We start from the raw sequence: 12,000 nt of genomic DNA, 5'->3' as shown, positions 1-12,000 counted from the left end.
TGTTGAGAGGGAAATTTATAGCACTAAATGCCTGCAGGAAAAAGCTAGAAAGATCTCAAGTTAACATTCTAACATCCTAACTAAAAGAACTAGAGAACCAAGAGCAAACAAACCCCAAAGCTAGTAGAAGACAAGAAATAACCAAGGTCAGAGTGGAACTGAATGAGATAGAGACACAAAAAACCCTTAAAAAAATCGACCAATTCAGAAGCTGTGTTTTTGAAAAAAAATTAATAAAATAGACCACTAGCTAGACAAAGAAGAAAAGAGAAGAATCAAATAAACACAGTCAGAAATGATAAGGGAGATATCACCACTGATCCCACAGAAATACAAACAACCACCAGATAATACTATAAACACCTCTATGCACATAAACTGGAAAATCTAGAAGAAATTGATAAATTTCTGGACACACACACCCTCTCAAGACTGAACTGGGAAGAAATCGAATCCCTGAATTGGCCAATGAGTTCTATCATTAGTAGAACAAAAAAAAAAAAAAAAAAAAAAGCTCAGAACCAGACAGATTCACAGCTGAATTCTACAAGAGGTACAGAGAAGAGCTGGTACCATTTCTACTGAAACTATTCCAAAAAAATTTGAAGAGACTCCTCCTTAACTCATTTTATGAGGCCAGCATCATCCTGATACCAAAACCTGGCAGAGATACGACAAGAAACAATAAAACTTCAGGCCAATATCCCTAATGAACATTGATGTAAAAATCCTCAATAAAATACTGGCCAACTGAATCTAGCAGCACATCAAAAAACTTATCCACCATGATCAAGTTGGCTTCATCCTTAGGATGCAAGGTTGGCTCAGCATACACAAATCAGTAAATGTGGTTCATCACCTAAACAGAACTACTGAATAGGCAAAAGCTGGAAGCATTCCCCTTGAAAACTGGCACGAGACAAGGATGCCTTTTCTCACCTCTCCTATTCAACATAGTATTGGAAGTTCTGGCCAGGGCAATTAGGCAAGAGAAAGAAATAAAGGGTATTCAAATAGGAAGAGAGGAAGTTATCTCCAAATTATCTTTGTTTGCTGATGACATGATCCTATGTCTAGAAAACCCCATCCTCTCAGCCCAAAAGCTTCTTTTTTTTTTTTTTTTTTTGAGACGGAGTCTCGCTGTGTCGCCCGGGCTGGAGTGCAGTGGCCGGATCTCAGCTCACTGCAAGCTCCGCCTCCGGGGTTTACGCCATTCTCCTGCCTCAGCCTCCTGAGTAGCTGGGACTACAGGCGCCCGCCACCTCGCCCGGCTAGTTTTTTGTATTTTTTAGTAGAGACGGGGTTTCACCGTGTTAGCCAGGATGGCCTCGATCTCCTGACCTCGTGATCCACCCGTCTCGGCCTCCCAAAGTGCTGGGATTACAAGCTTCTTAAACTGATAAGCAACTTCAGTAAAGTCTCAGGATTCAAAATCAATGAATCAATGTGCAAAAATTGCTATCATTCCTATACACCAATCAACAGGCAAGCAGAGAGCCAAATCATGAATGAACTCCTATTCACAATTGCTACAAAAAAAAAAAAAAATACCGAGGAATACAGCTAACAAGGGAAGTGAAGGACCTCTTCACAGAGAACCACAAACCGCTGCTCAAAAAAATCAGAGGACACAAACAAATGGAAAAACATTCATGCTCACGGATAGACAGAATCAATATTGTGAAGATGGCCATACTGCCCAAAGTGATTTATAGATTCAATGCTATTCCCTTTAAATTACCATCGACATTCTTCACAGAATTAGAATAAACTATTTTAAAATTTGTATGGACCAAAAAAGAGCCCAAATAGCCAAGACAATCCCAAGCAAATAGAACAAAGCTGGAGGCATCATGCTACCCAACTTCAAACTACACTGTAAAGCTACTGTAACCAAAACAGCATGATACTAGTACAAGAATGGAGACATAGACCAATGGAACAGAATAGAGAACTCAGAAATAAGACTGCACACCTACAACTGTCTGATCTTCAACAAACCTGACAAAAACAAGCAATGGGGAAAGGATTCCCTATTTAATAAATGGTGCTGGGAAAACTGGCTAGCCATATGCAGATAATTGAAAGTGGATCCCTTCCTTCCACCTTACACAAAAATTAACTCAAGATGGATTAGAGACTTAAATGTAAAACTCAACACTATAAAAACGCTAGATGAAAATCTAGGCAATAGCCTTCAGGACATAGGCACGGGCAAAGATTTCATGATGAAAATGCCAAAAGTGATTGCAACAAAAGCAAAAATTGGCAAATGGGATCTAATTAAAGAGCTTCTGCACAGTGAAAGAAACTATCATCAGAGTGAACAGACAACCTAAAGAAAGGGAGAAAATTTTTGCCATCTATCCATCTGACATCTATCCAGCATCTACAAGGAACTTAAACAAATTTACAAGAAAAAAAAAACATTAAAAAATGTGCAAAGGACATGAACAGAAGCTTCTCAAAAGAAGACATACATGCGGCCAACAAACATATGAAAAAAAGCTAAACTTGTCTGATCATTAGAGAAATGTAAATCAAAACCACAATGAGATACCATCTCATGCCAGTCAGAATGGCTATTATTAAAAAGTCAAAAAACAACAGATGCTGGTGAGGTTGCAGAGAAAAAGGAACGCTTTTACACTGTTGGTAGGTTTGTAAATTAGTTCAACCATTGTGGAAGACAGTGTGGGTGATTCCTCAAAGACCTAGAGGCAGAAATACTATTTGACTCAGCAATTCAAATCCTGAGTATATACCCAAAGGAATATAAATCATTGTGTTATAAGGACACATGCATGCCTATGTTCATTGCAGCACCATTCACAATACCAAAGACATGGAATCAACCCAAATGCCCTTCAATGATAAACTGGATAAAGAAAATGTGGTACATATACACATGGAATACTATGCGGCCATAAAAAGGAACGAGATCATATCCTTTGCAGGGTCATGGATGGAGTTGGAAGCCATTATCCTCAGCAAACTAACACAGGAACAGAAAACCAAACACCTTGTATTCTCACTTAGAAGTGGGAGCTGAATGATGAGAACTCATGGACACATGACAGGGAACAACACACACTGAGGCCTGTTGGTGATGGGGGTGTGTTGGGGGAGGGAGAGCATCATGAAGAATAGGTAATGGATGCTGGGCTTAGTACCTAGATGATGGGATGACCTGTGCAGCAAATCACTATGGCACACGTTTACCTGTGTAACAAACCTGCACTTCCTGTACATGTACCCCTGAACTTAAAATAAAAGTTGAAGATAAAAAAGGTTAATTGTTTGTTATGTGAATTTCACCCAAACAAACTTTTCATGTAAAATTAAAATTAAAATCTCTCAAAGATGGGAGAGAGTTAAATAAAAGATCAAGGAGATTTTCATACACTGAAAAAAAAAAACCTCTCAGTAAATTAAGAATAGGAAAGAACTTCCTCAACCTGATAAAGCATATTTATGAAAAAACTATAGCCAGAATCATATATAATGCTAAAAAAACTGAATGTTTGCCCCAAATGTCAGGAACAAGGCAAGGATGTCTGCTGTCACTACTTTCCCACAATATTTTATTGGAGGCTTTGTTTTCATTATAGCATGTATCACTACTGATTTATCTTGATTTTTATATTTGTTCATTTTTGTCTCTTCCATGAAGTCAGAGACCTTGTCTGTCTTGTTCTTCCTATATTATTAGCTCCTAAAATAGTGTCTAGCACAAGGTTGGTGTTCAATGAATATTTATTAAATGAATGAACTTTTGGGTAGTACTGTATAAGTGAGGTACACTTGTGTGACAAAAACATTTCTTTTTTTTATATACTTTTAAGTTCTAGTGTACTTGTGCACAGCATGCAGGTTTGTTACATAGGTATACATGTACCATGTTGGTTTGCTGCACCCATTAACTAGTCATTTACATTAGGTATTTCTCTTAATGCTATCCCTCCCCCTGCCCCCTACCCCATGACAGGCCACTGTGTGTGATGTTCCCTACCCTGTGTCCAAGTGTTCTCATTGTTCAATTCCCACCTATGAGTGAGAACATGCGGTGTTTGGTTTTCTGTTCTTGTGATAGTTTGCTCAGAATGATGGTTTCCAGCTTCATCCATGTCACTGCAAAGGACATGAACTCATCCTTTTTTATGGTTGCATAGTGTTCCATGGTATATATGTGCCACATTTTCTTAATCCAGTCTATAATAGATGGACATTTAAGTTGGTTCCAAGTCTTTGCTATTGCAAATAGTGCCACAATAAACGTACGTGTGCCTGTGTCTTTATAGTAGCATGATTTATAATCCTTTGGGTATATACCCAGTAATGGGATGGCTGGGTCAAATGGTATTTCTAGTTCTAGATCCTTGAGGAATTGCCACACTGTCTTCCACAATGGTTGAACTAGTTTACAGTCCCACCAACAGTGTAAAAGTGTTTCTATTTCCCCACATCCTCTCCAGCACCTGTTGTTTCCTCACTTTTTAATGATCGCCATTCTAACTGGTGTGAGATGGTATCTCATTGTGGTTTTGATTTGCATTTCTCTGATGATGACCAGTGATGGTGAGCATTTTTTCATGTGTCTGTTGGCTGCATAAATGTCTTCTTTTGAGAAGTGTCTGTTCATATCCTTTGCTCACTTTTTGATGGGGTTGTTTTTTTCTTGTAAATTTGTTTAAGTTCTTTGTAAATTCTGGATATTAGTCCTTTGTCTAACAGATTAGGGTAGATTGCAAAATTTTTCGCCTATTCTGTAGGTTCCCTGTTCACTCTGATGGCAGTTTCTTTTGCTGTGCAGAAGCTCTTTAGTTTAACTAGATCCCATTTGTCAGTTTTGGCTTTTGTTGCCATTGCTTTTGGTGTTTTAGTCATGAAGTCCTTGCACATGCCTATGTCCTGAATGGTATTGTGTAGGTTTTCTTCTAGGGCTTTTATGGTTTTAGGTCTAACATTTAAGTCTTTAATCCATCTCAAATTAATTTTTGTATAAGGTGTAAGGAAGGGATCCAGTTTCAGCTTTCTACATATGGCTAGCCAGTTTTCCCAGCACCATTTACTAAATAGGGAATCCTTTCCCCATTTCTTGTTTTTGACAAAAACATTTCTCTGCCACCTACTTTTCATCAAGAAAACTTTGTTACCAAAAGTAGTCGTCCCCCAAAAAAATTTTGTAAAACTTTTCATTTCCATATGTAAACTCCTTCTCCAAGGAAATGCTCTAAGAGCTTGACTTCCGCTCATTGATGTCTCCCATAAGCCTGTTGTTTTATCCAGGATAAGTCATTAATTTTTCTGATAGAATTTCTCCCTTGTGTAGTGGGTTGAATCATGTCCCCACAAAACAAACACCTGTCCCCCCAGAACCTCAGCATATGACCTTATTTCAAAACAGGGTCTTTGCAGATATAAATAGTCATTAGTTAAGATGAGGTTATACTAGATTCAGGTGGACCCTGAGTCCAGTGACTGTTGTCCTTATAAGAGGAGCAGAATGACAGAGACACATCTGGAAAAGGTCATGTGACATTGGAGGCAGAGACTGGAGTGATGCAGCGATAAGCCATGTGACGTAAAGGATTGCTGACAGCCAGCAGAGGCTCGGAAGAGGCAATAGAAGATTCTTCCCTAGGGCTTTCCAAGGGAGGGAGGCCCTGCTGCCACCTTGATCCCCAACATCTAGCCTCCAGAACTATGAGAGAATACATTTCTGTTATTTTAAGTCACCAAGTTTATGGTCATTTGTTAAGGTGGCCCAAGGAAACTAATATACCTTGCTATACCACATGATGTTTTTACTACTTTTACAATAGTAAACTTATGTCATATTCATTTGCTTTTCCAACTTCTATTCTGTTGGAAAGCACATACTGAAATAATTTTACTTTACCATTAAATTAGTCAACACTCAGAATGGTTCCATATTCAAAGCCTATTGTTCTACTTTTATGTTTCATTTCATTTGTTTCATGTATTTTTCTCGGAAGTAAATATACTCTTACCGAAATTCATTTGGGAATTTAATTTTTCTTTTTCTCTTTCTAGGTATTCTGTTATCAAGTGTTGGCTTGCTAGAAAAAATAGAATGCCTGATGAAGTCAGACACTCAATGGAAGGAATTAAGCCCTGCCCAACTCAAAGTAAATCGATTCACTCTATTTGTTTTGCTTTTGTAACTAACATGTTATGCATAATATGCATAACTTTAAACTTTTTTCCCTTTAAATAAGTTGGAATATATGAGAGCTAATCCTTGTGTTCTCCTTTTAAGGTTGCTTTAATTTTTTCTGACTTTCCAAATTAATTTGGTAAATTACTCACATAGGAATTGGACCTTTGACAAAATTGAGTTACTTATATTTCCAAGCTTACTACCCTTTAATAGGTTAATATACAATTTGAAATTTTAAGGTTAAGTTTCAAAATATGAAAAAGCAGCCAAAACACACAGAGCACTAATAAACTGATCCCTAAAACTCATTGTATATTCAAAGATATATGCAATATGGCTGAAAAGAAAGAAACAGTGCTGAGTTGTTTTTTGTGCTCTTTTAAAAATTACCATTTACTTGTTGGGATAGGTTGAGAGTGAATCTTCAGCGGGGTGAGCTGGTAACTTACCATGAAAGTCAGCTGGTATAGAGGGGAAAGCATGACATTTGGGGTTAGAGAACTTAGGTTCAGATCTCAGTTCTTTGCTATTATGGAAAGGTCACTCAACCTCTGAATTTAGTTTTTTTCATCTTCAGCTACTTCTATGTACGTGGAAGATGTTCAACAACTGCTAGTTGCTAAAATTCTGCCCTAACTCACAGGATTCTTATGACTAAATGACTCCATGTATATACAATTTCTTTGTGAACTGAAAAGTACAAAAAGCAATAGTTACTATTTTTTCCTGTCATCTGGCCACTAAACGTAACAGCATATACATGCCAGGCACAGGCAATCACCTTCATTCAGTGATTCTCCAAGGGCCCTGCCCCCATATCTCCAAGTTTCTTTTCCCTGCTCAATATCGACCTTTCTCCCTCCTGTTTGGTGTGCCACGCAGATTTCCTCCTCTATATTAGCAGCCTCAGCCTTCTGCATTCAACTCTGCCTTCTTCCAGATTTCAGGGTACCTGCGAGGTAGGAAATGTTGCCTTCTCCAGCCTTACTCTTTGCTTTCTCCATGATTTCCCTACTCCTCTCTGCAATCTGTGTCTTTCAACATCCCCACCATCTTCACCAGTGGAAGAGATCACTTGGTTAAGTTGTTGTGATTACAGTAATTTCTGTCTGTGCTTTGTCAGACTGGTGACAAAGCTATGTCTCTATAGCTCAGCTCTGCTTATGTTTTTACCAGGTCTAAAATACTTTAATTGTGTCCCATTTTCCTTCAGGATAAAATTTAGACTCTTTGACACAGAAAATCCTTAATGCTCTAATACTTGTCTGTGTCTTTGCAGTGACATTCCCTACCACTCCCCTTCACACCCTAAATGTTATACTAAGCTAGTGGGTCATGATCGTTTGTTCCCTATCTCATTTCATTAAAAAGCTTGAGCAGCACACTGCGTTTTCTCATACCCCTACTCTAAATGCTCTTCTCTCCCCTTCTTTACTTTCTAATGCCTAGCATCCTTTGAGATTCAGTTCAAGTATTACCTTCTCTAGGAAACTTTCTCTGTGGGTTATCATAGCATTTCTACCATAGCTGTATCATGCTCTATTTGTTTTCTATTGCTGTGTCACAAATTAGCACACATTGAATGGTTTAAAACAACACACATTTATTATTTTACTGTTTCTGTGGGCCTGGAGTACAGGCACAGCTTAGCTGGATCCTCTGCTTAGAGTCTCAGAAAGCTGCAATCAAGGCATCGGCTGGGCTGCATTCTCATCCCAGTGGTTTGAATGGGAGAGTAATCTGCTTCCCAGTCCAGTGAGGTTGTCGACAGAATTTGTTTTCTTCTGTCTTTAGGAATGAGGGCCCTGGCTTCTGGCTGGGTATATGCTGGAAGCCTCCCTCACCTGCCGAGGGCTGCACACGGTTCCTCCCAGCATGGCCTCCTACTTTATCCAGCAAGAGTCTTTAGAGCAAGTCTGATAGCAAGATGGAGTTGTATGTGATGTAACATCATCATGCAAATGAGACCTTATCACTTGCATCATATTTTATTGGTTAGAAGTCATGGGTCCTATCCTCACTCAGAAAAGAGGAGTTTACACTAAGGTGTAAATACCAGGATGCAGGGATTCTGGGGGCCACCTTGGAGTCTGTCCAGCACGCATGCTGTGTTATTATTCTTTTTACTGCCTGTCTCCTTTGAAAAAGAGTGAGCTTCTTAAGGGAAGGGACTGCTCACCTCAGTCTTCCACAGCACAGTGGTTGGCATACAGTAGCTATCAATGCTCATTAAAAAAATGAGTAAGTAAATAGTAGGATGAAGTAAAATTGTCATGTTTTTGTCTGCCTTGTGATTATGGGAAAAAAGGGTGAAAACCCATGATGAGTGGGAAAAAGAAAGGCAAGCTGGAAGAGGCAACATTTTAAGTTTAATGTCCAGAAACTGGTTAGCTCTTCAGTGCTGAGCCTTGTTCTCTTTGAACATGGAATAGACTCTTCTTTCTGTCTACTCCGGAAGAGGCTATACCTGAGAGGTTGTGGTAAATTTGATTATTGTTCAGAAATATTCATTCCTGCTCCACCTACATGAACAAGATATATTTCCTTGCACCTTGACTTTGAGCTTTTCCCTGTGACATGTTTTCATCAATGGAATATTAGTGGGTGCAGTGTGCCCCCAGGGTTTGGAAAGGGTTTGCATGATTTGGCTTGCTCTTTTTCTCTTCTGCCATCATCACAAGAGCGTGCCTGGACTGGCCCTCTGATCACAGAGAAAGATTCAAGGCATAGATCTAAGCTTGCCCAGCCACATTTCCCAGCCATTCCCCAGCCAAAGAAGCCAACCACCTATTGACCTGCTGATATGTGACCGAAACTAATACTTATTGCTGTATGTCACTAAGATTTTGTGGTTGTTTATTATGTAGCAAGAGAGTTATTATGTAGCAAGAGTGAACTTATATACCATATCGAAGGGAAGTGTGACTCAGAAAAGGAAAGAACCGTGTGCCCCTCTTTTGCAAAAAAGGATGGCATGTCATAGTTTGCCAATGGGAGAAACTCACCAGAGATTTGGCAGGTGGGAGGGAAGTCAAGGCCATTATGCTTGGGAAGTTGTTCATATCAGGCATGGTGGGTTCCTCAGATACGGCATTTTCACACGTCTCTCCACAGCCTCACTTCACAGACACGGTGGCTGCACAGACATCCCCATGAACTCCTCGTTTTTGTCGCAATTTGGGTGGCTAAATGTGTGCAGCTTCTTGTACTCCATGAGCTTCTGGTTTCCCACTCATGTCAGTGCATCAGGATCATGACTGTTTTTTCAATTCTCCAGCTGTAGCTTCCAGATCTTCACTCCCCTGGGTCCTCCCACACCTGGATAATCCCAAATTCCTGTGTTAGATTCTCACTCTTGTGTTACTTGTAGTGGCTCTGTTTTCCTAACTGAATCCAGACTGAAAACAGGACTGAATAGAGATAAACCATTTGTTAATCATCAGAGCCCATCAGTCAGCACAGGTTTTACTATCTTTACTAGCTAACCTATTTTCAGATTAAAAAATAAATTATCAGAGGCAGAGTTTCCGTGATCCAACCCAAGAAAGGCATGGAAAATATAAGGCAGTTAGAATTTGTGCTTCCATAACTTATTTTGTTAACATAGTAACAAAATCCCCTCCTTTATTACTGATTCCAACCACCAAATCCAAGGTGTCTCAGAGGGATTTATAAAGCTTAAGATTTCCTGGAGAAGAAATTCAAAATAATCTTTTTTTTATGTTCTAAAGAAACATTTCTATATTTATTTCGCATTATACTCTGCTGATCTAGCCAGGTTTCTTTTTATGCTTCCTGGGAGATTTTAACAGGGCAGGAACTAAGAGGGCAAATAGTCAAGGTGGTTGATTCCCAACTTTCATTCCACGCCAGCAACTCATGTCAGCCAATCATGGTGATCTCATTTCCCTTACCAGTAACTAGTTTAGAGATGGGGTGGGGTGCAGTAGCTCACACCTGTAATCCCAACACTTTGGGAGGCCAAGGTGGGCAGATCACCTGAGATCAGGAGTTAGAGACCAGCCTAGCCAACATGATAAAACCCCATCCCTACTAAAAATAATAATAATAATTAATTAATTAATGTTTAAAAAATAGCTGGGTGTAGTGGTGAACTCCTGTAGTCCCAGTTACTTGGGAGGCTGAGGTGGGAGAATCACTTGATCCCAGGAGGCGGAGGTTGCAGTGAGCTAAGAGCCCGCCACTGCACTCCAGCCTGGGCAACAGGAGTGAAACCCTGCCTCAAAAAGAATAAAATTAAATTAAAATAAAAGAAAGGGCATGTGACAGGATCCTGCTTGAGGGGAAATATGCTGGGTGCTTCAGGGGATGGTTTTCCCATCCACTCTTAAAAATGAGCTCTTGGTGAGAAGTCCGCTTTTTCCTCTGGATGTTGCTGTGCCCGGTGTGGTTACTAGAATGGCTGTAGCTCTCTTGCTGTGCACTGTGAAGATGAAGACAACACCTCAGTTAGCAAAGCAAGCAGTGAAAAGAATTGTGTCCTTCGTGACATTGTGGAGTCACCGCAATATTCAATCCTGCCCTCCACTCTGGCTTTTATCTTATGTGAGATAAAACATTCTCCTATTGTTTAAACTGGGTTGACTTGGCTCTATATTTCTTGTAATCAAAAGCATGTGGAATCAGAAAGGCCCAAACATGGTTAGAAAGAACTGGAGTTAGTCCATCAATAATATGTTCATGGAAAATAAAGGAGATGCTTTTCTCAAGGCACAGACAGAATTTAGTTTTAAATTAGTTACAACTAAATATTAGCATCGAAAGTATGAAAATTAAAAATCACTGGGGGCCTCAGGATACCCATAGGATAATGGTGACTGTGTAAACTCAAATCTCTCTATGTATCTTTCTCTCTTTGTTTTGTTTTGAGATGGAGTCTCACTCTGTCACCCAGGCTGGAGTGCAGTGGGTCAATCTCAGCTCACTGCAACCTCTGCCTTCTGAGTTCAAACGATTCTCCTGCCTCAGCCTCCAGAACAGCTGAGATTACAGGCTCCTGCCACCACACCCGGCTAATTTTCGTATTTTAGTAGAGACAGGGTTTCACCATGTTGGCCAGGCTGGTCTCGAACCCCTGACCTCAAGTGATCCACCTGCCTTGGCTTCCCAAAATGCTGGGATTACAGGTGGAAGCCACCATGCCTGGCCTCTCTGTGTATCTTTCTATAAACCAAAGAGAGAAGGAAAACAAGTCACTTGTAGCCTATGTCTATAACATTAGAAGACAACAAGTATTATAGGGTTTATTTCATATGTAAGTGAGGGAAATAAACATATAAGGCAAACAAAATTTGTCCTGGAATCCATAATCGGCAGTGAATCTGGTGACAGCTAGGAAAAAGGGGAGAGAATGCAGTGAGGTTTTAGAGTTAACAGAACATAAATAGCACCAGCTAGAGTTCATCCCCAGAAAGCGAGGTCCCCATGCTGTGTGGAAATATAGATCTAGAAATATAGACATTATATCTATATTCTTCTTTTGAAAAGTATAATCAGTTTATTTCCCTGTTTGCAAGGCCTGTAAGATAAAGATGAAAGTCCTTTGCATGACATGTGAGGCTTTCCTGATCTGGCTTCAGCCTCCCTTCCAGCTCCACGAAACTTTCTGTATACTATAACATTGTGGTTTTGGATAGACAGATCTGGGACGAGTCTTGTTATTAGCTGGATATCTTTGGTTAAGTTACTATAGGTCATTCAGCCTTAGTTTCCTCATCTGTAAAATAAGAATACTAATACCTGCCCATCACAAGGGTTGTGTCTGAGTTAAATAATATTATAGCTGTCGACTGCTG

At 39.7% G+C, this 12,000-nt stretch overlaps 1 protein-coding gene across 4 annotated transcripts in view; it reads left to right on the top strand.

Moving 5' to 3' along the window:
* UBE2U (ubiquitin conjugating enzyme E2 U) overlaps positions 1–12,000 on the top strand; it is a 62,656-nt gene that overhangs the window by 49,807 nt on the left and 849 nt on the right. For all 4 annotated transcript variants that reach the window (XR_013411398.1, XM_077985305.1, XM_077985308.1 and 1 more), the window contains one exon: positions 6,058–6,152. Coding sequence is in view for 3 of the 4 variants with exons in the window: in XM_077985305.1 (XP_077841431.1) it covers positions 6,058–6,152 (95 nt within the window). In the remaining variant the exon portion in view is untranslated. The remainder of the gene's footprint in view (positions 1–6,057; positions 6,153–12,000) is intronic.

The sequence above is a fragment of the Macaca mulatta genome, chromosome 1 (genome assembly GCF_049350105.2).
Source record: "Macaca mulatta isolate MMU2019108-1 chromosome 1, T2T-MMU8v2.0, whole genome shotgun sequence".
NCBI classification, from domain to species: Eukaryota; Metazoa; Chordata; class Mammalia; order Primates; family Cercopithecidae; genus Macaca; species Macaca mulatta.
This window is presented reverse-complemented; position numbering and strand designations above follow the sequence as displayed.